The following is a 25,741-nucleotide window of genomic DNA, read 5'->3' as shown; positions in this document are numbered from 1 at the left end:
TACTTTTCCGAGAAGCGCTCTAAGCGTAGGGTATGGTTGTAGTTTGACCCCTGTGAGCGCATCCGTCAAAATTTCTAGGTGAGTGAATCCATCTTCACTCAGTACCTCACCGCAGCAGTGTGATATGTGGGTCACAAAGGCCGATAGGCTAGCTGTGAGGTCCTTTCGGCTTCTTAATGTACGAGTAAAATATTCAAAAGTACTTAAAAGCCTTGTCGCTGGAGAATCAACAGCCTGCTGGTTGGTCCGGGGTTGCATGTTGTTGGATGTGATAATAAAATCTGCCATCAGAATAAGCCCCATTCGTAACAGCTCTGATCTTGAGCGATCTTGGGTTACATGGAAAGACGTGCCCTCGATATCATGCTGCACTATGTCTGAAAGCCTAGCCAGTATGTGTTGAATTGAAGATGCACTGGATGGTGTAGCAGGTGGCCGGCTTGAACAACGTACGATGTATGCACTGCAGAGAATACCTAAAATACTTGATATGCTGTTGTTCAAAGCTGTTTCTAAATGTCCATTTGCTCTCGTTTGTGGGGTTTCCAAAAGGTCGCAATGTGCGGAATGTAGTTTCCACTTCTTTTCTTCGGATTCTTGTAATTTATCCGTGATAGCGATTGAATTGGAAGCTGGCATGGCGCAGTAAGTATGTGATCCAGAAGCTGCAAGGGCCATATTCACAATAAATGAAACAGACGCGGAACAGTCGTGATCTTCGCATGATATCGACCGAATAGCATGAGTCACGAATGGCTTCATAGACTCCGTAGCTATCCATTCAACTGGGACAATACCGCACCTCAATAAGGACCCAATCGTGCGAAAAAAGAAGCTTAAATGACTCGCTTTGTTCACATATGCAGCTAGCGTATGGAATAGACCAAAATTTCTGGCCGAAAATAAAGAGCAATCCAGATGCCTGGGATCTTCGACCCTCATGGTAACAGAGAGCAAAGCAGATATTATTTCTTGTGCAGCATCGTACGAAGACGAATCGATCGAATTTAATGCTAGCTGACGAGCTATCATCGGAGATATCCACCTCTTCCGAATCGCGTCACAGACCAAACGAGTCCCGTGGAGACGGACGAGCGATTTCAGTGGTTTCCACCCGGTATTAGATGTACCGTACATACTTTCTAGCTCTGTGAAAATAACATTGGCGATGTCGACCTTTTCGTCCTTGTCCTCGCAATTATCCACAGCCTCCTGTTCCCTCGCAATGTACGTGGAAGTTGTGCCCAGAGCCATGCGCATAAGCGATCTTGCTCCAAGACTCGTACTTTTTTCCGGAGCTGTCATAGTAAGAAATGTATCCCAAATTTGAAAAATCCCCTGCGCGATGGCAACATACGACGGCTCGTTATATTCATTACATGCATCCGTCCAAGTCTTCCGGCTATTCCATCCGTAAGCAGATAATCTCCGCTTCACAGGGCCCGGACGGGAATTTTCAAGCGACGAGTCTTCGTTGGCGTTTGCAATCGTCCCACCGGCGACTCCATTTGGCTCCTGGGCTTCTCGATGGTGTCTTTTTTTCTCGTGGATAAGCGGCGTGGGTATTGAAAACTCCCCCGGCTGAAGCTTCTGAGTCTCGGGGCTCTTCACGACGACCCTTGACCTGCTACCAGTACGAGCAGAATATTTATGCTTAATACGCCTGCGCGCAGCACCACCCGGAACCCAAGTTGGATCATCGGGCGTGGATTCGGACTCGGACTCGGGAGCTAGTCGCTCCGTTTGTGCCGCCGTATGGCTTAACTCAACCGCAGTGGCAGTGGTATGGTTCAGCGTTGGAACCCCCATGCGCGTTACCTTCCAATGCTTTTCCAGACGCAATATAGTGGAGGTTAAAGGGCGCAGCGCCCTATTGCACCACCTCGATGTGATGGCGACTTCCGACGCGGCTGGTTTTGAACGGGAGGTGGCTGAATTCAGCGTCATTGTGACAACAAGACGAGAAACTTTGATCCGCGAAGCCTTCCACTACTATTAAAGACAGTACGTTTTAGCAACGCCATTTTTGAGTAAACAATCGGACGGCTCTCGTGTTGACATACCAGCTCAACGCAACACGACCACCGTTGGCTGCGGCATCAGCGTCGCAGCTCTCCCAACCTCCGCAAGCGGTCTATCGTAAACCTCCAGAAGAAATTCATGAAAGAAGTAAAACGATATATTAATATATTTTAACAAGCAATCGAGCTTTAAAATATATAATAACGAGTACTCTGTCATACAGCTGTTGAAGCATATCCAAAGCTCCGAATTTGTTCCCGATTGAGGTCAAAAATTGGCGGAATGTAAACAATTACATATCACGTGATTTTATTCCGCTCCACCAAAAATTTTTTGGGATGGTGCAGACGCTTTGAAACCCTTCGCAGTTTCAAACAGCAAATTATGAAATGAGAGAAGATGTCAATCATTTTAAAGATATGTTTCTATAATACAATGTTATTCTGCTTTCACTTGCTTCCCACGAAAAATGACATATCATCATACAGTTAGGGAAAACTTAAGAAAAAGTACATGAGAATGGGGCCTTGGACATGATTGAAAACAGAATGAGATATGAAGGGGGGAAAAAAACCATGCTATGTAGATCCCTAGATTTTATACAATGAAGTGGTACCACAAACAAAAGAAAACGACGGAATAGAGAATATGCAAAAAATAACAGAATATTTTGTGAGTAGAGATGGGGTCGTAAGAAGGGAGGGGAAATATGTTCAAAATTAGACATAGCAGCACAATCGCCCATAGAACTCGACAATCAACGTTGGCTCAAATGAGGAGGAGCTTTAGTTCTTTTTCCTGTGTATCTAAGAGTTGGATTGGTAAGCAAATATATTCCCCGCTCAGCGGTGTTTCTAACATTGGTGGGAAATTTTTTCTGGGGAATCTGGTGGAATTCGGACCCTTTTACTTTTGAAAAAAATAAAATAAAATAAAATAAAAAGGAGGTAATAATAACATGCATCGAAGCGGGGTAATTAAATGATCAAAAAATGATAGGTGGCGAGTTTAAATAATATAAAAGTATACTCAAACTTAGGCCGTCTGAACAGTGGATTGCTTCGATCCACGGAGCTTAGGGTTGCTGGCTGCAGCCCGCTTCTTCTGCTTAGAGCGAGGGCTACGAGATTCGCCACCCCCCTCAATAAATTTCAACAGTTCATCAATACTTCTCGAGTCCAGCCCGATGCTTTTGGAGGTTGCTCCGTTGGTAGTCGCTGGTGCGTTTTGGCCAACCTGAGGCTGCGGTTTGGTTCCTATCGTCATGCGCGGTGAAAGGTTGGTTCGGCGGAGTCTGCGAGCTTGGATGTCCTTTGCGTGCTTGGCAATGGACACAGCATTCTGAGTCAACTGTTCAAGCCAGCTTTCTGCTTCTTTGGTATTCCGGTCGTTGGGGCCGAGTTCGTTGAGGAAGATGTTGTACGCGTCACGCATACGGTTGACGGCAGCCTTTGAGTCCTGATCAAGCGCAAGGGCCTGGGCAAGCTGGAAGAGAATGGTAGCGGTGTTGATTGATTGTCTTCCAAAGAGGCCTTCACAGACAGTCAGTGAAGCCTCAAACCACTTTCGGGAATCGGGATATTTTTTGAGATGTTGAAGCATGACAGCAGCGTTGTTCATGGTTGTAATCGAGTCTGGGTGGTGTGAACCGTAGATAATTTTCCAGAGTTCCAATGCATGTCTGATATAAATCAGGGCAGTATGAGTGTTTCCTGATGCGTGCTCGAACAAGCTGAGATTGAGGTAGCTCAAAATTGTGTCGGCAGAGTCAACACCCATTGTCCTCTCAGTAACAATAACGGCTTTCCGTGCCAACTCAACGGCGGCTTCTTTCTCATCTGTTTGATAGTAAAGCATGGAGAGTTGATGGTACAGCTTGGCTACTTCAGGATGAAGGATGCCATAGATTTGTTCATGGAGGGAGAGCGATTCCAAGATAAGTTCCTGCCCTATTTCTTTCTGGTTTTGCATAATCGAAATTCGCCCAGCCTCCAAGGCTTCTTCCGCAAGAGCACTTCGCGGGGAAGCATCCTTAACGAGAGGCACGATGTTCAGGATATCCTCTGGCACAAACGTAACAACGGGCCTAGGGCTTGCCGCTACTCGGCTTGGTGAATCACTGTTGCTCCCCTTTTTCTTTTTTCTCTTTCCCCGCTCGTCTTGCGAACTATGAGTGCTGCTAGGCTCAGGAGAATGCTCCTGGGACTTGATCTGCGAACGTTCGAAGGCAAACTCGCGGGCACCTATCTGAAGACCAAGTTTAATAGAAATATCTCGCAGAAGTTGGAGGTGTTTGAGTGACGAAGTCCACTTGGGCTCGAGGTTGAATCTGAAGCGGATCTTGATTTGTTTTTCAATATCCCCCTTGAGCGAGGTAGGTGTAACCTTTTCGAAAGAGAAGTCACCTTCTGGATAAATTTCCCTCAATTCCTCATCTATCTCTGGACGTGGGTTTGAGTTGACTTCAGCCCCGAGAAAGCAGTTCAATAAGTGGGAAACGCAGGAAGCAGTGAAGGGAGATGGGAGATATCGCAAATACCGGTTAGCGATATGTTTGAAGGAGCGAGAAACCATTTCTTGGATCAGGAGCGCGGTCAACGCCAATAGCCTTTGTCCCTTTGCTTGAGAGAGTTTGGCCAACTTGCCTAGGTATCGAACATTGATTCCTCGTTTGTGGAGGAGTTGGGTTAATGACTCTCCATCCATCGGGAAGCCAACGTCGCCATCGTGCAAGTCCTGGATAAGCTCTGGAATGACCTTGGAAATCAAGTGATCGCAAGCTGACCGGACTTCCTTCTCGTCCTGGGCCCACTCCTCCTTCTCCTCGTCTGTTTGAGGTACTTGGCCGCTGAAGACATCAGGGTTAAGGGCAAGCTTGAAGGCAGAAATGTCAACGCGTTCCTGTTCGCTAGCAACTGCCTTATTCTCGCCTTCGCCCGGATCGCTCGTTGATAGGAGCTCAGCCTTGTCTTCATTTTGAGCTTCAACGGCTTTAGTCTTCTCAGCTTCCCGTTTCGCAGTCTTTCGTTTCTGAACCTCAGCTTTAACATACTGTCCCATCTTATATCTCCAGTACAACTCAACTAGTTCTAATCTCAAGACAGACATTCTGTGGGGATATGGCTCATGTCCCTCAGCGTCTTCAGACCAGGCTACATCCAGTGGAGTAATGCGATAAAGATCGAGAACATATTTCCGGCCATCGGTGCCCAAAAGACCCTTGGTTTCTACACTTCCTTCCAGATCATGCCTTTTTCCTTCTTTGTCCCAGACCGGATGCTTCTTAACTCGCAGCGAGGCGGATAGTTTCTCAAACACTGGAACAAAGTCTTTGTGCTCTGCAACAACTTCCTTTCCCTCGACTCCTCCATAATCGATTTGGTGTTCGCCGGGTTCGCGTTGCTTGAAGATGCCGGGAACAATGCTCTGGCCAACCAAACGCTTACCCAGATAGTCAACAACAACAGTTCCAGGGGTGAAGAGGCCGGGGATATCGAGCTGGTTGACGGCTTTCGCGCCGACAACGTCTTTCCCCACCGCAACCCTGGCAGCTTCATCGCCACCTTCCGACGCAAAAGTTCCAACCCCATCAGCTCCGAAGGAGAAGAAGATATTGTTATAAACAAATATCTGCGCATCCTTTCCTTCAGTTGGGTTCAGGGGTGCAATTTCGCCCTTTGCAACTAGTACAGCTCCACGAGCAGCTGCGTCGTTGTAGTCAGCAAAAAGCTTCGAAGTCAAACGTTCCCTAGAGACTTTGTCCTGGACCGTTTCCCTGGGAAGCTCTCTTGTGCTTTGGAACTCTTCATTCCAGTCCCTCAAAGTTTCGGAATTGTCCACGCCAAAAATCAAGCAGTTCTCTTGGGAACGGGTGATGTCTGACTGATGGGCTGTGACAGCGGATGAAGTGGGTGGCACAAGCCATGGGTTCTTGGGAATGGAGTTTTGGAATGGGAATGTAGTCAGTAAATCCTTTTTGTTGTTTGATTCTTGAAGGGCTTTAAATGAGGCATCGAATGAGGGAGAGAGCATAGAGATTAAGGTCAATAGCGAGTGGGCGCTGTAGTTCTTGGGAGCGGGTCTGGGGAATGGGTCGAATTTGGCGTTTGAGGACTTGTTTACAAAGAATCCAGAAACGTGGGACGTTATCTGGTGTTGTTCACCTTCATTCGTAGTTACCTGGAGATATAATAAATGCCCCCGTTGGCGAAGGTGGTAAGGAGGAGGGTTCCAAGGAGAAAGAGAAATTGCTTTCACCGTCTTGGGCAGTGACGGCTGGGCTCGGGGGAGTATCGTTTGCAAAACTGGAGGAGCTGTCATGTCATAGTCTACAAGCGCGTGATCTCTGACCACGCCCCTCTCTCCCTCCTTCGTGTCCGTCAATTGCTCGCCAGCAGCGACGGAGTCATGAAGCGACAAGCCAGCACAAATGCCGTGCAGGTTGTCGACACGATCTCCCGCGGCGCCGATCAGCTCCCTTATCCGAATCACATGCATCCGAGCCTCCTTCTCAGTGTAGGGGTCCTCGACCAGGACGACTTCCGAATTCGCCTGGATGTCCTTGACCTCGGACAGTTCAATGTAGTCATTTATCCTGGTTCCATTATGCTCCAGGTGAAAGCTCGTGTACTGAAAGGTACCCGGCAGCTCAACGATCGATTGACGAACATCCTGGACTTGTTCCTGGCTCGATACCTATAGGCGGAGTAAGCTTTATGGATGAATTACCATTGTTGGCGGAGGGAGATGGTTTTCTCACCGTAACTTGGATGTTGTAGGGCTCATGTGGAAGCTTGACGGAAATCTGGAAGAGACCTGAACTCAAACCCCAAATCAGCGTCAGTGACCTAGTGTGTATCATTTGGGTATCAGAATGTTCCCACCTCCGTCATGTTCTCCGTCTACGTGATGGCCGTTGGGGGTTTGTTCGTCTCCATTCTTCTCCGCAACCTCTGAAGCCGAAGGATTAGCGAACGCAATTGAGATAGCTTTCCAAGTTACCAAGAGATAACGTCAAAGCATTGATCAACTGCTTGACTTGCAGGAAGCCCTCATACCTTTGGAAGGTTCCTTCTCCTTGGTGGGTTGCTCCATTATTAAATATTGTAGAAAAACAAAACGGGTACAAGATATGGCAATCGGCACTCAAATTGAGATGAGGGTTGACAAAGCCCTTCCCTTCTTCTGCAAATAGAAACTCAATGGGTGAAATAAAACAACAAACGAAGAGAAATGAGCACAAAAAGGAAAAAGAAATAAATAAATGAAGGGCCAGGATATATGGTTGTGAGTACGCAGAAGAAGTGAGCTCTCACTTTCTTATTGACCAGGGAGAAAAAAAAAAAAAAAAAATTTCTTCCTGCCAAAACGGCAGCAAAAACCTGGAGAAAATTTCACGGAATGGATTTTTTGGTCGGGTCATAACGGGTTTAGGCGTAAACTTGCCGTAAAATACGGCACCGGGTTCATCCCGAACAACCAGATACACCCAACCGGTCCCACTGCGCTGAAGAATAAATCAGCTCAACTCAATAAGAAACGTGCATCTCAAGTTACTCTCGGAGAACTAGGCCTATGAGTGTGTACGCTTGCTCCGGAGGCTATACATATGAGCGAAATTTGTGCAAGCCATTGAACGTTTTAAGGGGAGTCAATGGGCAAATGGCAGATACATTTCCCTGAACAGTCAAGCCTGACTGTCAAAGGTTGATAATCCATTTCTCTACGCTGTTGTCCTGGGGGCTGTATCCTTTTAGGGCCCTTTCGCCCGGCTCTGGGGTGGTGAAATACTAATGGCTCCGGATACTCCACCCCGATTGATGCGCCTCTCATCCCGAAATCGGTATACCTGCTGGCGCGAAACACACCTTCCTGGCCACCATGACCGGATTTGATATTGATGGGGTTTGTGTTATGAAAATTGTAACTGCGGATTTCTGGCGTTGCTAGGGAAAACGAGGGAGTTTGACAAAGCGATTGGAGGGTCATTCGCACAGATGCATCGGATCTGGTAGTATTTGTTGCTTAGTGTTCAAGGAAGAAATTCAATCACTGAATCTTCGCATTCTGAAAACTCATTCCATTAGGCATCTATGAAACTCCTGAGCTACATTGAAGTGAAACCGCGAAGGAGGAAAGTGAAAGAGTAGGATCATGGTCGCTTCTTATGTTGTTGAGCCTGCGACCTGATCAACTAGATCCTTGCGAAAATCCTGCGCATGTTGTGACAATTATATCAGCCACCACATCTTGTTTGCGCTAGATCTTCGCTCCCTGGATTCCTGGCCAGATGTACGGAGTAAGTACCCTTGTAGCTGGTGAAAACTTTTCGGAGTCTTTCTCCATACATCATTGTATGTGCTTGGCAAGAGGATATATCAAAGCAGGTGTTAAATACTCAATCGCCAACTTGATAGATAAAGCCGCCTGCTATATCCAGTAATCAAATTCTATGTCAATTACTCTGTAATGGAACCTTGAATCAAAATGTTTCCATCGAGATCTTCCGTAAGCGTTGTTTGACATGCATCCATTGGCTGATTGATTGCGTATTTAGTGAAACATCCTGGGACCTCTTGAAGGCCGCTGCCCAGATGCACCGGCGCAGTGGCGGCTCGCCGGCGAATAACCCCAGCCCAGCAATCGATTTTGCGAACTTGAATCTCTCTGACGGACATCAACTCTCGCTGACTTAATGTTTTACTTTTCTTATTGTTTTTTTTTTATCACTCTTTTCGCAAGGATATTTTATGCTACGTCCATTCATTTTTCTTCCCAATGCCTCCACATTGGTACTATTAAATCCAACGCCGGTCGCAAGTTAGGAGCTGCAGGGCAAGATCAGAATTCTTCAGGTTTACTTATTGGGCCGGCATCTAAATCGGCATTGTGGACCTCCAGCCTGAGCAACATTCCATCTATATCGCGCGCCATGCGTTTGGCTCGCGTATGTAGCCGCACACAAGTATTTTTTTGTCCCAGGCCAAGGGCCATTGGCCCTCAGTTTCTCCGTCCCTGCGGTATTGTTCCCCCGACACGACGGTGCTATGCGCAGAATGCACCCCCTGTCGGTCCCCAAAACCTGAATCAAGATGGTCCTGAGGAGGAGGGTGAGAGGGAAAGGAATCATAAAAATGAAGATCCCGGACCTTCTCTGAAAACTACCTTCTTAAAAATGTTGGAATCTGCAGCGACCATGTTTGCATCAATTGCTGTGCTTGGGTAAGAAGAAAGACTTCCTTGCGTAACCCCCTAATGCTACTTCTCTTTTGAGCCGGATATCGTGACCTGACTATCAATTTATCCGTCTAGTGCTGCCGGATACTCTTATCACCGATACTATAAGTTTCTGGTCCTTGAAAAAATGGACAACGCATTCAACCCAGGCGATCCGGCCCTCGAAGTCGCCGGCGTAGCCCCTTCAACGGTTACCGATGACAGTGACACAGACCACTGGATCGAACGCGAGGAGCAAAACAAGGTTGATCAGATAGTCAATGGCACCTCTCGAGGACGTTATTATCTTCTCATCGGCGAAAAGGGTACAGGGAAGACGTCCATGCTCCTCAGCGCCATGAGAAAGATTGATGGCGATGGTGTGGCTTTTTTTGAAGCCCATGCAGACCTCGAAATTTTCCGTATACGGCTTGGCAAGGCGTTGGACTTTGAGTTTCATGAAGAGTATGTATGAACGTAAAATAATTGTTAAAACCTTTAAATAACCTTAAGGACAGTTGGTTTTCTTTACTAAGTGGATTCTCCTTTACAGCTACATTGGCAGTCTGTTTAGCATCAGAGGGCCGCGAGACACCACCGCATTGCTAGATATTGAACGAGCTCTTAATAAGCTTGAGAAAGTCGCTCTTGCGCGACGGCGCAAAGGTGGAAAGCCTCTCATTTTAATTGTTAATAGTACCCATCTAGTCCGAGACGATGAGGATGGACGCGACCTGCTAGAAATGATCCAGCAGCGTGCTGAGCAATGGGCGGCAAGTAGCTTGGTTACAATGAGTAAGTAGTTATCCTGCTCCACCACGTACATAACTCCGTTATATATTAAAAGGGGAATTTCCTCAGTTTTCAACAGTGATGACTACTGGGTGTATGAACGGTTAAAGCGTTACGGTACCCGAATGGAAATTATTCCTCTCCCAGATCTTCCCAAGGAGAAAGCAATGATGGCCTTACGACAGTACCGAAAAAAGTATTTCAACGAAACCTTGGACGATTCAATACTAGAAAAGGTATATCAGAAGGTTGGCGGACGACTGTCATTTTTGAACCGCGTGGCGAGGTCGAAGGATATGCTCCAAGCCTGTGCGACGATACTACAGGCGGAGAAAACATGGTTTCTCAACAAATGCTGGATATTGGGATCAGAAATGGATGATGATGTGATGGATGAACAGAAATACTCGGTACGAAATGCCTTGTCAATTCCCCATACAACGTTCTGACGGAGTGTGCTTTCATCTCCGCATGTTTCATGCAACGTTCAATTGTCAACTCCTATTATTATTTTCTTGTGCTAAAATCTCCCCTAAGTCTGCTGCCATGGTCCTCGCCAAAGAGCTGGTCGACCGAGAAAAGGCAATGGAGACCTACGATCCCGAAAAAGGCTATATCCTACCGGAGATGCCTCTTCATGAGGCCCGACAAGTTATGACAAGAGCAGACTTTATCCAAAGTTACGATCACGACAACATATTTACCATCGACTCTAGAGGCATGGTTCGAGCCGACTCTGTTCCGATGCAAATCGCCTTCAGGGAGATATGTTTGGAACCAGGCTTTTCAGAGCACCTGGAAAATACCTTGAACAGAATCAGCGATATTGAAAGCTTGGGCAGGACCCGGGAGCTAACCATTAAAGACTTCTGGGATAATGGGTCGTTTAAGGCGATTATTCGTGATACTAAAGGCAGAGAGGCTGGGACTGTAGAAATAGGTGTGGTCAAACCGAAGGATGGGGATGATGATGACTAAAAGACGTTTAATCCCTTACATATGCAATGCTGGATGGATAGACTCCTTTCCTTTGTTTTTGAGGTAAGTATATGGCCAAATTCCTTGTTCTTATGTTTAAATTACTACTTTCTTCAAAGAGCTGCAATTTTTTCCATAGACTATTATCCGTTCGTTACTCTCTCTTCTAATTTTCTTCTCCCAAAGACCTCATACATGGAGAATATATATTAAAATTTTAATCGACACATTAACTCTTCTATAAATAACCTTAATCAAGAAAGCAAGAAAAGAAACTCTGCGATCTTAAGGACGGTTCTGCTGACCAATCAGCATTCGCCAAGCGCGACCCCCAGATTTTTAAACAAATCGTGACATCACAACATCCAAGATGTGTTGAAACGTCTGACACGACACTTGAATACATAGATACCGAGATACGTCCATATGGCACCCACAAGGTGCCCAAGCACTGGGGACCTGAGCTTCTTCAGCTAGTTCATTTCGACATTAACAAAATAGCAAACGCGCCAGCGCCCAACCTGTTGTTGCCCACCAATCCCTGTCGCCACACGAGCGAGCTGTTTAACCATGCCGTCTCGAAAATCGACGACTACGAAATCAAGCCATGGGCGGAAAGGAAAACATACTCCCCATGAATCACTGCCCACAGGGTGGCACTTTCAAGCTCCCCGTTGGCTTCGCGCTCTGTGTCGGTACAGCAGCCTGGTGATATGCAGCTTGGCGCTCAGCACTGGGCTATTCTCGTTAAGCTCACAGATTACACAGGGAGATCTGGCCTGGACGAGCAGGCAATACGATTCCTGGTGGGGGATCGGGGGATTGCTTGCATGGAGAACTACTGAGTTAACAGTTGCCTGGCTATCAGGATATGACGGTCAGCGCCTGACACATGCAAATAATTCAGCGCGTTCATCATACAATTCAGATGCTAACTATTTAACGTGCATTCAGCCCGCGACGCTGCAACTTTCACGTACCTAACTCACCTGCCAACCTACGTCCTCCTTTACAGCTTCTACGGCATCCGTCCAACCACCCTAATGACAGTTGCCTTCATTACCCTCCTGTCGACCGCCATCCCATTCTTCGTCTTCCGCGGCCCCAGCCGCATACATCAAATGCACCCATTCATGGGTTTCCAATGTTGCGATGGCCACACCACCCTTTCCGCCATCAGCGGTACCAAAACTACCAAGGATGACATTAAACTCCGCCACCCCACAATCCTCGCAGACTGCCCAACAACCGCCTACACCACCCTTGTCGCCTCTGGCATCTACACTCTCATTCTCTACTCCAGCGTTGTTACCTGGCTCCCAACCTACCTCGTAACCTACTATGACGGGCTCCCCGATATACGCATCGCACACGCAGGGGCCAAAAGCTTCATCTCTCTCCTCGCCACCCTGCTACCCGCCGGCTACGCCCTGCGCGACTTTCTCTTCGTCAGCTCTGTCGGCGCAGAGCGGCTTGACGAGCAGCGTATAGAGGACTCCGCAGTCGATTTTACACGTCCGGGGAAAGAGGCGCGCGAGCAGGGTGATGAGGCACCCTCCGGTGAGTTGCTCGTCATGTCGGTATATCGCAAGTACTGGCTGGAGTTACCGGCGAAAACGCGATCGCTGCTTTCGCGCACGATAGAATTGGCAGTGATGATTATGTTTAATACCGTGGTGCAAGTTGTGGGGACGATTAACGGGGCAGAGGTGGAAGGGGCAGTAGGATGGGGTTCGATTTGGACTCTTGCGACGTGTGTGACTGGGGTGATGTTCGGGTGGGTGGAGGCTGCAGATGGGTTATGAAATTGAATTTGAAATTGGTCCTTACCCCTTTTTTTTTTTTTAAAATTTTTTAATTTCCTATGCGAATTGTTTCTTACCTTGCTGCTTTCCATTGCCCACTTTGCTCATTATGTTTCCCTCCTTTTCTCCTCATCATGCACGGTCTATTCATATTACTTTGCGGGGGTGGTGGCAAGTCATTGCGCCTCCTTCATTTGATCTAGTGTTGGTTTTGAGCACTCATTATTTCTTCACCGTTTTAATATATTCCTTCTCCATGGGTTTAGTTTCCGCTTTCTTTCCTTTTTTTGTTTGTGGTCGGAGTTTTCTCTCTATTTGTCTCCGCAGGTGGGGGGGAAGCAAAAATAAGGTAAAGGGAGGGATGAGGCGCTAGCTGTTGAAGTTTATGCTCGTTCTAGTTTAAACAAAACAAAAAAGGGAAAAAGAAAATCAAAAACATCAAAAAAAAAAAAAAAAAAAAAAAAAAAGGTGAAAAAAGGTAGTAGAAAAAGAGAAGAAAATTGGTGTCCTACGAAGGGTTGTAATTAAGAAGTGGCTCATAGTTGAATGCAAGATACTCTTACGGAATAAAGGACTTCAGTGGAGGGGCCAAATTAAAAAAAAGCCAAAGCTAACAAGCTCTATTTTATTCCGTAGGTTTTATCAAGTTGCATTACTGATGTTTATACAACAAAATCTCAAAAAAGTGATTTGAAACCAGAACTCGAACCGAACCAAAACGGGAAATACGGACGGATACACAATGATAGAAGACAAAATGGAACGAATTAAAAGATAGAGCAGCAGATGGATAAGAGAACCAGGAATAAGAGATAAGGTGAACAAACGAAGAAAGAAATGAAAAGTAGATATAATATAATAAAAAGGGTTTACACATTAAAGACGGAAAAGGAGTTTACCCGTGGGAACGGCGCTTATCCTTCCTTGACTGGAGCCCTAAAGCTGTCGCAACAACTGAAGCGTAACAATGTAACCATATTCAACCGTCCACAAGTTGCTTTCGGAGGGTCGTGACGACAAAGAAAAAAATGCCATCATCAATTAGCAAGCACACCCTTCCTTCGCAGTAGACGCCCCACGATCCCTTAAATTAATCCGCGCATCCTCCCCAGGCCTCCCACCCAGGCCATTATTACCCGCACCGGCGCCGGCACCAACACCCCTCGGTCCCTTCAGGTTCGTTTCCGGAATCGCATTGGCAATCGCAGTGAAGACCTCAAGCACGTTAGCGCCGGTCTTTGCGCTGGTTTCAAAGAACAAAAGCCCTTCTTCCTCCGCATACGAGCTTGCCTCACGAGTAGAGATCTTTCGCGCATCGCCAGCCGCAGAATCCCGCAGGTCTCCCTCCCCACCTTCTTCGCCATCTCGATCAGCAACAGAAGATTCACTGTCGCCACCCTCAGAAGCGTCCGGTCCTGGTGAACCAGTGGCGGATCGTCTACTGCCAGGAGGCCAAGTTTGTGTGTCCGGTATTTTTGCCGCTCCTGCTGCGCTGGGATCTTCGTTTGTTAGATCGATCTTGTTGCCCACGAGGGCAATGACGATGCCTGGGCTGGCTTGTCGCTGGAGCTCGGCGACCCAATGCTTAGCCTTTATAAGGGAGGAAGGCTTTGTGAGATCGTAGACGACAAGTGCGGCTTGGGCATTGCGGTAGTACATGGGGGCGAGGGAGGCGAAGCGTTCTTGTCCGGCTGTGTCCCATATTTCAAACTTGATAGTTCTGTTTGGGAGGGAGCATTTTTGAGTGAGGAATGCGGCTACAATTGATGATGTGGGTTGAATGTTACGTTAGTCCACGGGACATTGACTGGGTCACAAAAAATTTGGAGGAGTAAGATGTTCGCAAAAGGATAACGAGGACCCATACCTCCTATCGTTGGTTCTTTGTTTTCTTGGAAATCGTTATTTACAAATCGTAGGACGAGAGAAGACTGCAACAGACGTAAATCCATAAATTAGTAGAAGAATCTCAAAACATATCATAAGAGTTCCCCCATGGTAGAGGCCCATATCTAATACTATTGGGTTTGATGGGATTCAACAAACCTTTCCAACAGCAGCTTCTCCCAGCAGAACGAGCTTCACGCTGCTGCTAGGTTTAGGACCTGCCCCCACATCTGCCATAATGCCGTATCTCTCTGCTTTCCTTTTATAACAACTCTTTTCTCAACGTCAAAATAAGGAAAATGTATACGTATAGAATTAGTCGTAGTTGATTATTCGACCAGCCAACGCGGAGTTCGGATAGCTCCTGAGAATAAGTGATTATTCAAGAGCCTTTGATTATATATAGGCTTTCCTGTTCCGCTTGATGGTGTCCTCCTGTGCAAAGAGGCAAATGGAGAGTGTTCAAAATAGATGACGGAAGGACGTTGGCGCAACCTTTGGGGCCCAGGAGCTGTGGTTGTTCCGTTTGATGCCTGGGAACGTCCAGGCAGTCGAATTGTTGGAATTGGAGCTAGCGTTGTGCCCTCCCCGCAAATACAGACTCGTGGGACAGAAAAAGCCAAGAAGGACAAGAGAAAAGCAGAAGAATAAATGTATCTTCCAGCGAAATCCACAAGGTTGGATGACTCTCCGTATGAGCTTTCGGCGTGGAAGAGGGTCTTCGTTTCCAAGGTTGGAGGAAAAGGTGGAGGTTGATGATGAGGCACCTTACTTAGTTAGGACTAGCCGCCACCACCCAAGGACAAAGTTATTACCTAATACGCCCACACTCAGAACGATCTCAGCCAAAGGGCAATATCAGCAACTGAGTCCTTCAAGATCAGCGAAGATGGCCCAGACCCGACCTTTAATATATGTGAGAAGTTCTCCGGAGAAAGAGGACAATCCTCGAATCGATGGTTAGCCAAGTTGGAATGGGAGCTTAGGAATTTCGGAGTTGGAGGAGTCGTATCAGCAGGAGAGCTCCTGCCAGCAAGCAATCTTCTGTGTGTGAGCCGTATAGCTAACAATAACCGCATTCCATATGATGGATCCTCTTCTATCTTCGTCATGCAATTACACTTCGAACGGTTTCGTAATAGTTACTTCCCGGGTCAGCCTTACTCCCACAAAATAAGTATGCTTTTTACAGAGCAACTATCCCGTTTTTTAAGCGCTACTAGCAAATTATCATAGAACTTCTAACATTTCACTAGCTCAACGCTTCCGGCAACCAGAATGGAGAGCCGAGTGCAAGAGCTACTAGCTGAACTCGCAAAAGTGAGATGACTGCGAGAAGAAGACAGCACATTGCGAGAAGTTGCCGAAGCGCGGGCAAAGGAAAAACAATCCCGTCAGGAGGAGCAGTGATGATGTGAAGAAGTGAAGGCAAATTCAGAACCTACAACATTACCACACTTCCTAGCATCTGCATATGCTCGAACATGAGTAGCTTATCTATGATAAGCTCCCAGATCTCCAAGGTGAATGCATTCCAGTCTTTCCTGGTGTCGTCCAGCTGGCATTGAAAGAACCCTATTACTACGATGACGGAATCTACACTCACATTTTCTTCCTGAGTTGGCAGGAGAAGCAATCTAAAAGCCAGGCTACTTACTACTCAGCCATACCACACATGCGTCCTCCATGGTATACCGTGGCCTTCAAGCTATTCACTTGAAAGGCGTTCTCCATGGCGATGCGGAGTCGCGAAATATACTTTGTAACCCAACCTGCCAACATGTGATGATACATAGTTGATTTTGAATGAGCCATTAGCTAGAGAGCTCTGTCTCATGTGTCTGCTAACTCAGCAATAGAAAAAGAGGGCGTTGATGAAGACTTGTTTTTCTAGGCCGCTGGAGAAAAGGAGATCTCTCACCACCAACGACATGCTGGTAGTAAAAACTCCCAATCCAATTCCTCCAACAGTTTTAACAAAGAGCTCCAAGGCATCGAGACTATGCTTGGGAGCAATACTGTATAGCACGAGACGTCTTCTGACTCTAGCAGTACCTCTTGTCACATCTGAGCCTCCGATAACAATAGGTTGTGGAGTGGTAGTTGCGTAATCCGACATTCAGTGCATCGATTTTGCTCGACGAAAACCGGTAATATCCTCTAAAGGGCTATCTGCACGACCAGAATCAAGACTTGAATGATGGGCTCGTTGAACCTAGCAATGACCCAGTGCTGTGATTAATGTGATATTCCCTTTCCGAATTTCTACTCCACCACCTTGCACAATACATTGCCAACCACCACCTAATTCCGGCTTCATCTGGTCGTTCATTTGAGGTCTTTTTTATTATTTTTCATTTTTTTAAGAACTCTTTGAATTTCTAAATTTTATTTCACTATTTGTACGACTACATATGTATTGTCACTCTTCTATATCCTTTCTTTTCTCATCAGACTATAGAAGTGCTTGCATCTTTCCTGTATGCTATTATCAGGAAGATATTACAAGCAAGTTCAGACATCAGTCATGATGAAGAATCAGCAGTATATGCCCAACACTCAAGTGAGTGTATTTTATATTGAATACGTGGATTTAACTAAATCATATTTATTTATCAGCAACTCTACAATACTATACTGTTCAAAATAACAGAGTCAGTAATGTTACTAATAAGAAGAGAAAAACAGCATGTGAAAATAGCGAGAGAGAGAGCAGGCATTTATCTCAGTAATCTGCTTCTCAACAATCTCATTCATATATTTTCTGCAATCTCTTTTGCAGAGAAGCCTGAGGGCTTTCTCCTCTACTCCGATAATATAATACCCCAGTGTAAAGGGACGTGACCCTCAGGTGGATATGCACCTGATTAGCTTAATGTTCCTGGGCTGTGAATTGTGCACAACAAACTCTTTGCTTGTATTAACATCATACAAGGACTCACCATAGGGTCTGCTTGCATACGAGTATATAGAAGAATAATACTAAATCTGCTTAATGATATCTATCTAACTCACTCAGCCGCCAGTTTGCATAGCCTCTCAGATTTTCACAGGCACATTGCTTACTTATCCTGTGTCTGTGAAGGAAATGATCTCCCCCACGCTACGGGAGAAAAAGCAAAGTGACTAAGATCGCACAATAAAAAGGAATTTTGAGATCGCTGACAAGGATCTTCTTTTGATTATTTACTATGTATTCTCTTTGATTATTATGATTATTTCTTTTCTATTTAATTTTATTTAATTTTCTTACTTCGAAATGTGTCTTCCACCCTGACGTAAGAAGAAAACCCTCAAGACATGAGAGAATGAACTCCAGGGGGAGCCATGATAAAACCCAGTTTGTTCCACATTCCACATCTCTCTCTCTCTCTCTCTCTCTCTCTCTCTCATTTCACATGTCTTAAAAGCACCGCAATTATATACCCAGACCCAGGTACGTAGGGGAGAGATATACGTTTACCTGCATATATGCATGATCGCGTTTTTTCCTTTTGTTTTACAACATCCTGCCCGGGATAACAAAAATAAAATAAACAGTAAGATGGGAACTAAAAAAAAAAAAAAAAAAAAAAAAAAAAAAAAAAAAAGGGAAGAATCCCCGCTTTTTAATGATGACACGACATGCTTTGGGACAAGATATATATGATTCGCTCATATATGCAGTTGCTCTAAAAATGGAAGATACAAGACCTAAGCGTAGAGCGACTGCAATAGGAGAAAGGGGAAAAACGTAGTTTAAAAACAGGCACGCCGTTGTAGGTCTGTCTCATTTGTTGTCAGGCAAGGCACAGTGGCAAACCCACAGAAAAAACAGAGGCTGTAGGGGTGTTTATCACCAAAACAATTGATTGGTCTATATAGCTGCGAGAAGCGGTCCGTTCAATGGGTGGATCAAGAGGAGCAAGTTAGTGCAAGGGAGATATCCACGGCAAAAGCGGGAAAGCGATATCTGGACAGACTGCAATTTGAGAAGCAACACAAAAAGTGACATGGGTCCCGGTCAAAACCAATAGGAATAAGATAGGGTTTGGGCTGTGCTATGGAAAGCATCTCGCACGCAAGAGGGTGAAAACAGCAGGCCGGCTCCCATAGGCGGATGTTTAGAAAAACCCCAAGTCCACAAGTCAAGCAAATGGGAGGAACAGTGATACGTGTCTCGGGGGGTAAGCCATAAAAGGGGGGTGTAAGGGAAGGAGCCGATGAATAACAGATAGCACATGTACTGGACAAGTCAACAGAGCAGAGAAACGAATCAAGAGCTCCTCTTCAGAACTTGAATCCAGGAACGTACTGTACAGCTAGCACGCAGGCTTTCACATGCAAAGCCCAAAAGTCAAAATACATCCACCATGAATTTTGACCAACGATGCGTAGCTATGTCCCTGGCACCACCCTGATAATTAACTAGGATTATTGGGTTATGTATGTTGTCAGGTCTAGCTGTCATTGATTAGCGCAAAAAGAATGCGTTGCAAAAGTCAAAAACTGTGTTCGCCATAATAGAATAGTAGTTGTACACGCGAGATTGGTATAGATCTAAAAGGAGAAAACCAAAGCCCAATTAAAAACTAACATGACGAACAGACTTAAAAGGAAAAAATATAAAGGTGTATGAAACACAAAAAGAACGATAGGACCGCGAAGTCGAAAATCTAGGTCTTGTAGTATATCTCTCATAGCCGTAAGGAAAGTCTCCTGTCTATAATTTTTTGGGTAACGCCATAAAATCAAAACGAACAGTAAAAGAAATTAAAGAAATAAAAAATAGGGAACAATATTAAAATGTAATTAGGGAAAATAAAAGGGAAAAAAATTCAGTGTCGCGCTTTTGGGGACTCAAGGAAATGGAAGTAGAAATGTGGATTATTCCCACTGGTACATCGAAAAATTGCGGAAACGGGTATGCCGTACAAAACGCTAACAAGTTCGCAAATAAGGGGAATCGACGATAGCGAGAGGTATCAAAACGTCATAATGGTGGTGGTACAGACCGGTCTCCGGTTATTATTAGGGAAAAAAGTATATTTGGTTGAATGTCAATCGTATGCTCTTGACCATGCACCGGTACTGTGCATGAAGAACGGAGAAGTCGAAAGTATTTTCTGATTTTTTTTATTTTTGGAATGGGTGGGTTGTTCGATGATAGATGAGGCTTGGTAGAGGATGAAACGATGCGATAGAGGTGAATTATCTCCATCAAATATTTGTACGTATGCCGCCTGGAGTATACCCTGACTGGGTACTCACGGAGGTGGTAGGTTATGCCGTTGGCTCCATACATCGCATCCTTTGATGCCAAATTGGCAGGTCATCGCGGTTTCGGGGGAGGTTGCGGCTTAGGCACGCCAGTTGTGTCATATGCTCCTCTTCCCATGTTTGTTGTTGACAAGTCCCTAAGGATCATAGGCAAAATCTATATTAAGCTGTGGAGGTGGTCAGCTAAATGGCCAAGTCACATTCGAATGTTGCCTCGGTTGATTTTCTTTTCGATATTTTTTCCTCGTTTCTTTAAGAAAAAAATAACAACAAGAGTGAAAATGAAAACAAAATAAAAAATAACAACAGTAAAGAGTAAACAGTTGAAAACTAATGGGTGGGCAGCTCGCATTGCCGGCTATATATACATAACCGAGAGCAACAAAGAAAAATTGCCAACGGCTCACTCAAACGAATAGCTCCCTGCATTAAAGAAAAACAAAAAGAAAAGTATGGATTGCCAACTCACGCTATGAAAATACACAGCTAACCACCCAGGTCTAATCGAGGCTTGTCGGAATCACAACCACGGCTGAGCAAGTCCAACAAGGGAATTGATTCACGCAAGGTAAGAATGCAACAATTGGCAGCGTCGTCCAACGTCGTATGTCCACAATAAGTTCCAGCGGTCGAATAGGGCAACTTTTAGAGGGAGGGAAGAGACAGAACAGGCAGAATGCGCTCGAATGAGTCAATAGCGGATGTGTGGTATTTTGCGCCTTGGGAAATGAACGAGAGAGTCTGTGTTCTGATAGCAGGATGGAGGTCGTGCGACAAGAGGAAAAGGAGGTCAAACCGAGGCAAGGCAGTAAGATAAATGGAAGTCGATTTTAAGCAGCGCTATTAAAGATTGTGGGTTTAACAGCCAAAGGGCGAGAGAGAGAGAGAGAGAGAGATAGGGATGAGGAGAGCAACGGCCTTAGCGCCTGGAGAGGAGGAGAAGGGATGAAGGGAAAAAGAATGAAAAGGGAAAAAAATAAAACCCAAGGAAGCCCAGGCGAGACGCTGGGAGGTCCGCCGCATATTAATATGAACAGAGCTACTCCGTACCAGGGCAGGTAATAAAATTGGAATGGATGGACCGTCCTAGGCCACGGAACGAAGTACAGAAAACGATCTTCGCCAGGCCCCTTTTCTTGGTTAGAGCTCATATTTTCCAAATTGCTGGGGAAGAAGCAACGAAGAGTGGATACCCTTCAATACGGCAGTAACAGAAAATCTCGTCTTTTTTCGTCATCAGCAGCGCTATTAGCAGCCATGCTAACTAGTTGGCCTCAGTACTAGTATTATTGCTATTTTTGCAAAACGCAAGCAGCTCCCGTATCATGATTACATCCTGGCCTGTTCTCCTTCTCCACAACGCGTCCCGTCAGACTGGCACAGCTAGCATCCGAGTCACAAATCTGTGTGTCCTGAAACGAACGACAATCAGACGGCATCAGTTCTTTTCGATATTCTTTGTAAGTTTTGGTAGAAAAGGCAATAGAGGTATTCCAGCTCTCTATATCAATATTCTCTCTCTCTTTTTTTTTTTTTTTTTTGGTTAAACCCACATTTCCCCTTTGTGAAAATGGATAAGCCACCAGAAAATATATCCTGGGCTATTCGCAAGTTTTACAGGATTTTTTTTTATTTAATTTTTATTCAATTTTTTTTAGTAGCTCTTAAAATGATCTTAAACCCGAGTCGGAAAAAGAAAGAAATGAAAGTGGATACATTCTAACTAAAATACCTGAGGCCAGTAGTTGTGGCTAACCTTAGCCCCCATTGAATCCTGGTATGGATGCTGGCGATGGAACAGTGGGAAGTCCAGGATTTAGCTTCTTGTCTTCCGCCAGGTACTCCGTAAGGCCTAAACTAGGCGTTTTTAGGGGGGCTTCGGAAGATCCAGTGTCTCTCATAAGCTCTGGCTCGGCTTGTAGCCGCCTGATTGCTCCCCTGGACTTCTTTTCTCCTTCGATCTACCTGCGCAATGGGACGAATCAATCTTCTTCAGTCCTTTCCACCTAGCATCTAAGTTCATTCCTTCACACACCACATCGGTACTCTGCCTCTGGTAGGACAGACGGTGATGTCCCTTCTAACGCTTAGCGTGTGTGCCTGGGCTAGCCCTGAAACAAGAAAGGGCGTCTAATCATGGCTGATTAGTGGCACCGATCTTCAGATGGTCCATGTGGAAAAAGTGATACGTTGCCGAAAAGCGCTGGGATCAAACTGGCCCGGATGGCATTTCCATAAATATGACTCGTTGTACAGTCCGCTATCGGTCTCGAGACTTACGAAAAGGACAGTTGGATTTTCCTGGTGATTGGTGAGCAAGACGCGCCTGATGGACAGGAAAGAAGTGATAGATCATGCTAAATATTCACAGAAAAGGAAATGAACAGAATGATATCAGAAATTTTAAACCGCTTAGCAGGGGTTGTATCCAGGAAAGAGCATTCAATAATGAGGAACAAGATAGGCCTCAACCAACTTTTCTCTCACCAACCTGGGTGGTTGGCTTGAGTCTGGATGAATCCAACAGCTATTCCCAGCCTACTTTGGCAGATAGGCAACAATCTGAGAACTGAACTCAACATATATTGACTTTCTTTTAGTTCCCTTACAGTAACACTAACGAAAAGAATGCCCATACATTTACAGATACAATCTCTATGAATTACTGGATAAAATGCCGACTCCTTGTGCACATCAATTTGACTTAAAAGATTATTTCAAATGGTAACTTCAAATTGAGAACACAAACAAGGACTGACAGCCCCTCTGGTGCATATTGGGAATGTTCGGCTCCTAGCAACGAAGGAGAGGCGTTGAATGTCTATTTACCTGGTTGGGAATGGGAGTTGCAAAAGTTGAGGGGAAAAGAAGTACATGCGTATGGCGAATAAAACTGTGAGGCGGAAGATTTCTCAAACCAGCGTTCCACCATCCCCGACTGGCTTGTTTGGTGCCATGGGGAAGTGTCTGTTGCCCTTTGACCCCTGTGCCCGTTTCACCCTAAGAAATGGATGTTGCTTAGCGAGCGTAACGCGACCACACCACACAGATTGCCAACGGAGAATAATGATGATGATGGCGGGTGCTGGTGACGACGAAATCCATCGAAGACCGACAAGAGGTGAGATGTGGTTGCATAGCAATATTGTAAGAAAATAAAAGAAATATATGTCTCTCGAGCAGGGCAGCAAGGGCAACAAACAACGATTAAATTATACAATAGACAGAGGACTCCGAAAGGTTCATGCATACTTTAGAGGCTTGCTAAGGCCCTGTGATCCAACTACGTAACTCATTACCATCGACCCTCTCCTTTGTTCACCTCGCCGCCTGTCTGAAGTATCTGACCAACCCCTCCCTCAACCCGGACGGCAGAGGCGTCAGACACCCACACTCATTTCAGTCACAATTGGTTGCTTTCAAGGTTTAGTGAATATGATGTCCTTGTCAAATAACACACGCTCCTTCAAGAGTGAAAGTCTCAATCTTCTCTGTTTGCAGAGCAAGCACCAAGGCAGCAAAATGATAAAAAGTTGCACGAAATCAAAATAAAACAATTTTTATTTTGTTGACTTCCACGTGGCACATGCATGGATCGTATGGGGCAATGGGTAGTGTGTCTGGAAGCTACTTGTAACTCTGATGAGGTGATAATAATATTGTCAATCGATGGATATGGATATGCATACCCATTCCTAAGCGACTTCGGCAGTATTCTGGCTCTCTCTGATCTTCTCTTAGCGGGGACTTTCAGCTCTCCATATTTATCATGATGGATGGTGATGGCTAGCTGCCGTTGCCGGCTGCAAGCGTTTGAAAAATAAAAATAATAAAATAAAAAAAAGAATCTCGGTCATCGACCTCCAACATGAAAACTAATACGGAGTACAGCTGGGACCAATACAACTGGGACCAGGGCCGGTTCACAGATGGCAACGTGAGAATGATGAGACCCGGTTCGCCAACTCCGATCAAGAGAAAAAGGCGTCACCCACGCTTACCCACACTCCCGGAGAGCTCTGACTCAACCCGGTTCTCGAACGAGTCATTATTCTAAATCCACCACCTTGGAAGTTAGGCTGTGATGCGCTCCTCAACGAGACGCCGTTTGTTTTACTTATCAGCCCTTTTCTTACCACCGCAGCCAGCGAGAGGACACAGTGAGAATGATATACATACATCCATCGTAGCAGTTCTCACCAAAGCAAAAAAGCTCAAAAAATTTTCAATTCGTTAGATGGCGGATGAGGCTTAGGCAGCTTTCCATTTGCTCGGGAGAGAATAATTATGGAGGCTGGATGGGGTCGCACCATTGCCACTTCCACGTTGCACCTTGATCCATCATCCATGGAAATGATCCATAAAGCCAGCCGAGAAACCCACAGGAGACGCGCTAAGATGGTGGGGCCAGAGAGAGCACACTCCGTTGAAAGCTAGAAGAGCGCTAGAATCTTTCTAGACAGCTCTCGAGGTCCTGGTTGGAATGTTGAGAATCCATGCTGGTTCTGATTGGTTTTTCTTCATCCTTTTCTTTTTCCTTTTATTGCTTTTTTTCATTCCGTGAAAATTTCTGGCCCCTCGTTCGTGTTAGTTTTGCTGTTCAGACACAGCTTGTGCATGCAGGCCAATTGAGAATAATAACAATCGTCCCAACTTTAAATAGGTAAAGGAGTTATTTTTGTCTTCGTTTTGTGGGTTTCGTTACCTGCCAATCGCAAATAAAAGTGGAAAGAGAATATAGCTGCTGTCGGGCAAAAATCAAGAGAAAAATGCTCCATCGGATAACTCTAAGCGGGCATCTCCACGGCGCCCCCAACCTTTTTTCCCCTGTTCGTTTCCTTGGATCTAGGTCCGCGGCCCGCTGGTGCATCCATGGGTGTGTTGAGAGCTTTTTTCCCGCATGTGGTCAGCAGGGAACAACAGGGCTGGCTGGGGGATCCTTTTTTCACCGGGTTACCCCTTTCGCTTACTAGCACTGCGTACGCCGTACTTCGCCATACTAGAGGGGTCTGACATTCCTCTTTTCTTTTCAAAGCCCGAAGGAAGTAGACTCTCAAGACTCTCAAGCGGTGGCTTCAATGAACTTCGTCCTGACTTCCCATTTCCTCTTTTCTTGACATCATACGAAGTCCTAGATTGCATGATCTCCATGCTCTTCTGGCCCGTTTCTGAATTTAACTGCAGGGTTGAGCTTGGAGCCTGGATACCGGCAAAGCCTGGTCAGCCTCGCAGCGAGTGGGAGTGATACGAGCCTCCAGACGCGGGCGCCACCATAAGCACGATTATCGAAGCCAGGTCCAGTCACCGCATTCCTTTTGCCACGATCTCGATGTCTTTTTACGCCTCTCAGTACCAAGCGCGTGGAGTTGGGAAAGTGGCGGAAACGACTGAGATCAAAGCTTTCGAACAAAAATCATGGGATGAGCAAGGACTTCATACTCTCACGAGCGCTTCCGAGAATCTCATACCCCGCTAGCCTACAACTCAACGACAATACCCGCTTCCTACAAGTGAAGGACCAAGTCAACTGGCGGGGCAAATAAAAAGACGATCATGGGAAAATCTTGCTTTTGTTGCTTTTGCTTGCTGCCGGAGGCGTGTTGATCACATTGCATGACCATCCATCGAGATCTGGCAACTTCATACAGCATTTTCATGTGGCAATTTTTGATGATTACTACGCAATAAGTAACTACGGGTTAAGAATCAAAAGACGCCTCAGGAAATTTGCTGCCCGAAAGTTTTCCGCGCCAATCAAGAAAACGAGAGGCATCAAAGCCTGT

The 25,741-nt window shown here is 45.7% G+C and overlaps 8 protein-coding genes across 8 annotated transcripts; 4 read left to right on the top strand and 4 right to left on the bottom strand.

Moving 5' to 3' along the window:
• Positions 1-866: 866 nt before the first annotated feature.
• HCAG_06624 (predicted protein) lies at positions 867-1,947 on the bottom strand (the record flags this gene model as incomplete). Its single annotated transcript, XM_001538969.1, has 3 exons — positions 867-892; positions 1,140-1,285; positions 1,358-1,947. The coding sequence occupies 3 exons, from the start codon at positions 1,945-1,947 to the stop codon at positions 867-869; spliced, it is 762 nt and encodes a 253-aa protein (XP_001539019.1).
• A 1,110-nt stretch (positions 1,948-3,057) lies between these two features.
• On the bottom strand, positions 3,058-6,914 carry HCAG_06623 (conserved hypothetical protein; the record flags this gene model as incomplete). The annotated part of the gene is made up of 3 exons (XM_001538968.1): positions 3,058-6,717; positions 6,782-6,826; positions 6,906-6,914. 3 exons carry the CDS (start codon positions 6,912-6,914, stop codon positions 3,058-3,060), a joined length of 3,714 nt encoding a protein of 1,237 aa, XP_001539018.1.
• A 371-nt stretch (positions 6,915-7,285) lies between these two features.
• HCAG_06622 (predicted protein) lies at positions 7,286-7,600 on the top strand (the record flags this gene model as incomplete). Its single annotated transcript, XM_001538967.1, has 2 exons — positions 7,286-7,308; positions 7,456-7,600. 2 exons carry the CDS (start codon positions 7,286-7,288, stop codon positions 7,598-7,600), a joined length of 168 nt encoding a protein of 55 aa, XP_001539017.1.
• A 1,617-nt stretch (positions 7,601-9,217) lies between these two features.
• On the top strand, positions 9,218-11,007 carry HCAG_06621 (conserved hypothetical protein; the record flags this gene model as incomplete). Its single annotated transcript, XM_001538966.1, has 5 exons — positions 9,218-9,243; positions 9,334-9,702; positions 9,791-10,032; positions 10,099-10,439; positions 10,567-11,007. The coding sequence occupies 5 exons, from the start codon at positions 9,218-9,220 to the stop codon at positions 11,005-11,007; spliced, it is 1,419 nt and encodes a 472-aa protein (XP_001539016.1).
• A 570-nt stretch (positions 11,008-11,577) lies between these two features.
• Positions 11,578-12,812, top strand: HCAG_06620 (predicted protein; the record flags this gene model as incomplete). The annotated part of the gene is made up of 2 exons (XM_001538965.1): positions 11,578-11,884; positions 11,962-12,812. 2 exons carry the CDS (start codon positions 11,578-11,580, stop codon positions 12,810-12,812), a joined length of 1,158 nt encoding a protein of 385 aa, XP_001539015.1.
• A 1,041-nt stretch (positions 12,813-13,853) lies between these two features.
• HCAG_06619 (GTP-binding protein YPT52) lies at positions 13,854-14,936 on the bottom strand (the record flags this gene model as incomplete). The annotated part of the gene is made up of 3 exons (XM_001538964.1): positions 13,854-14,569; positions 14,680-14,743; positions 14,859-14,936. 3 exons carry the CDS (start codon positions 14,934-14,936, stop codon positions 13,854-13,856), a joined length of 858 nt encoding a protein of 285 aa, XP_001539014.1.
• Positions 14,937-16,140: 1,204 nt separating this feature from the next.
• On the bottom strand, positions 16,141-16,433 carry HCAG_06618 (predicted protein; the record flags this gene model as incomplete). Its single annotated transcript, XM_001538963.1, has 3 exons — positions 16,141-16,257; positions 16,306-16,336; positions 16,375-16,433. The coding sequence occupies 3 exons, from the start codon at positions 16,431-16,433 to the stop codon at positions 16,141-16,143; spliced, it is 207 nt and encodes a 68-aa protein (XP_001539013.1).
• Positions 16,434-18,834: 2,401 nt separating this feature from the next.
• Positions 18,835-20,907, top strand: HCAG_06617 (predicted protein; the record flags this gene model as incomplete). Its single annotated transcript, XM_001538962.1, has 6 exons — positions 18,835-18,865; positions 19,287-19,311; positions 19,640-19,685; positions 19,961-20,136; positions 20,457-20,526; positions 20,824-20,907. 6 exons carry the CDS (start codon positions 18,835-18,837, stop codon positions 20,905-20,907), a joined length of 432 nt encoding a protein of 143 aa, XP_001539012.1.
• Between the last annotated feature and the right edge of the window lie 4,834 nt (positions 20,908-25,741).

Source organism: Histoplasma capsulatum, genomic scaffold (genome assembly GCF_000149585.1).
Source record: "Histoplasma capsulatum NAm1 scaffold_6 genomic scaffold, whole genome shotgun sequence".
Classification (NCBI taxonomy): Eukaryota; Fungi; Ascomycota; class Eurotiomycetes; order Onygenales; family Ajellomycetaceae; genus Histoplasma; species Histoplasma mississippiense.
Note: the sequence above shows the minus strand (reverse complement) of the source record. Positions and strands in the feature narration are given on the sequence as shown.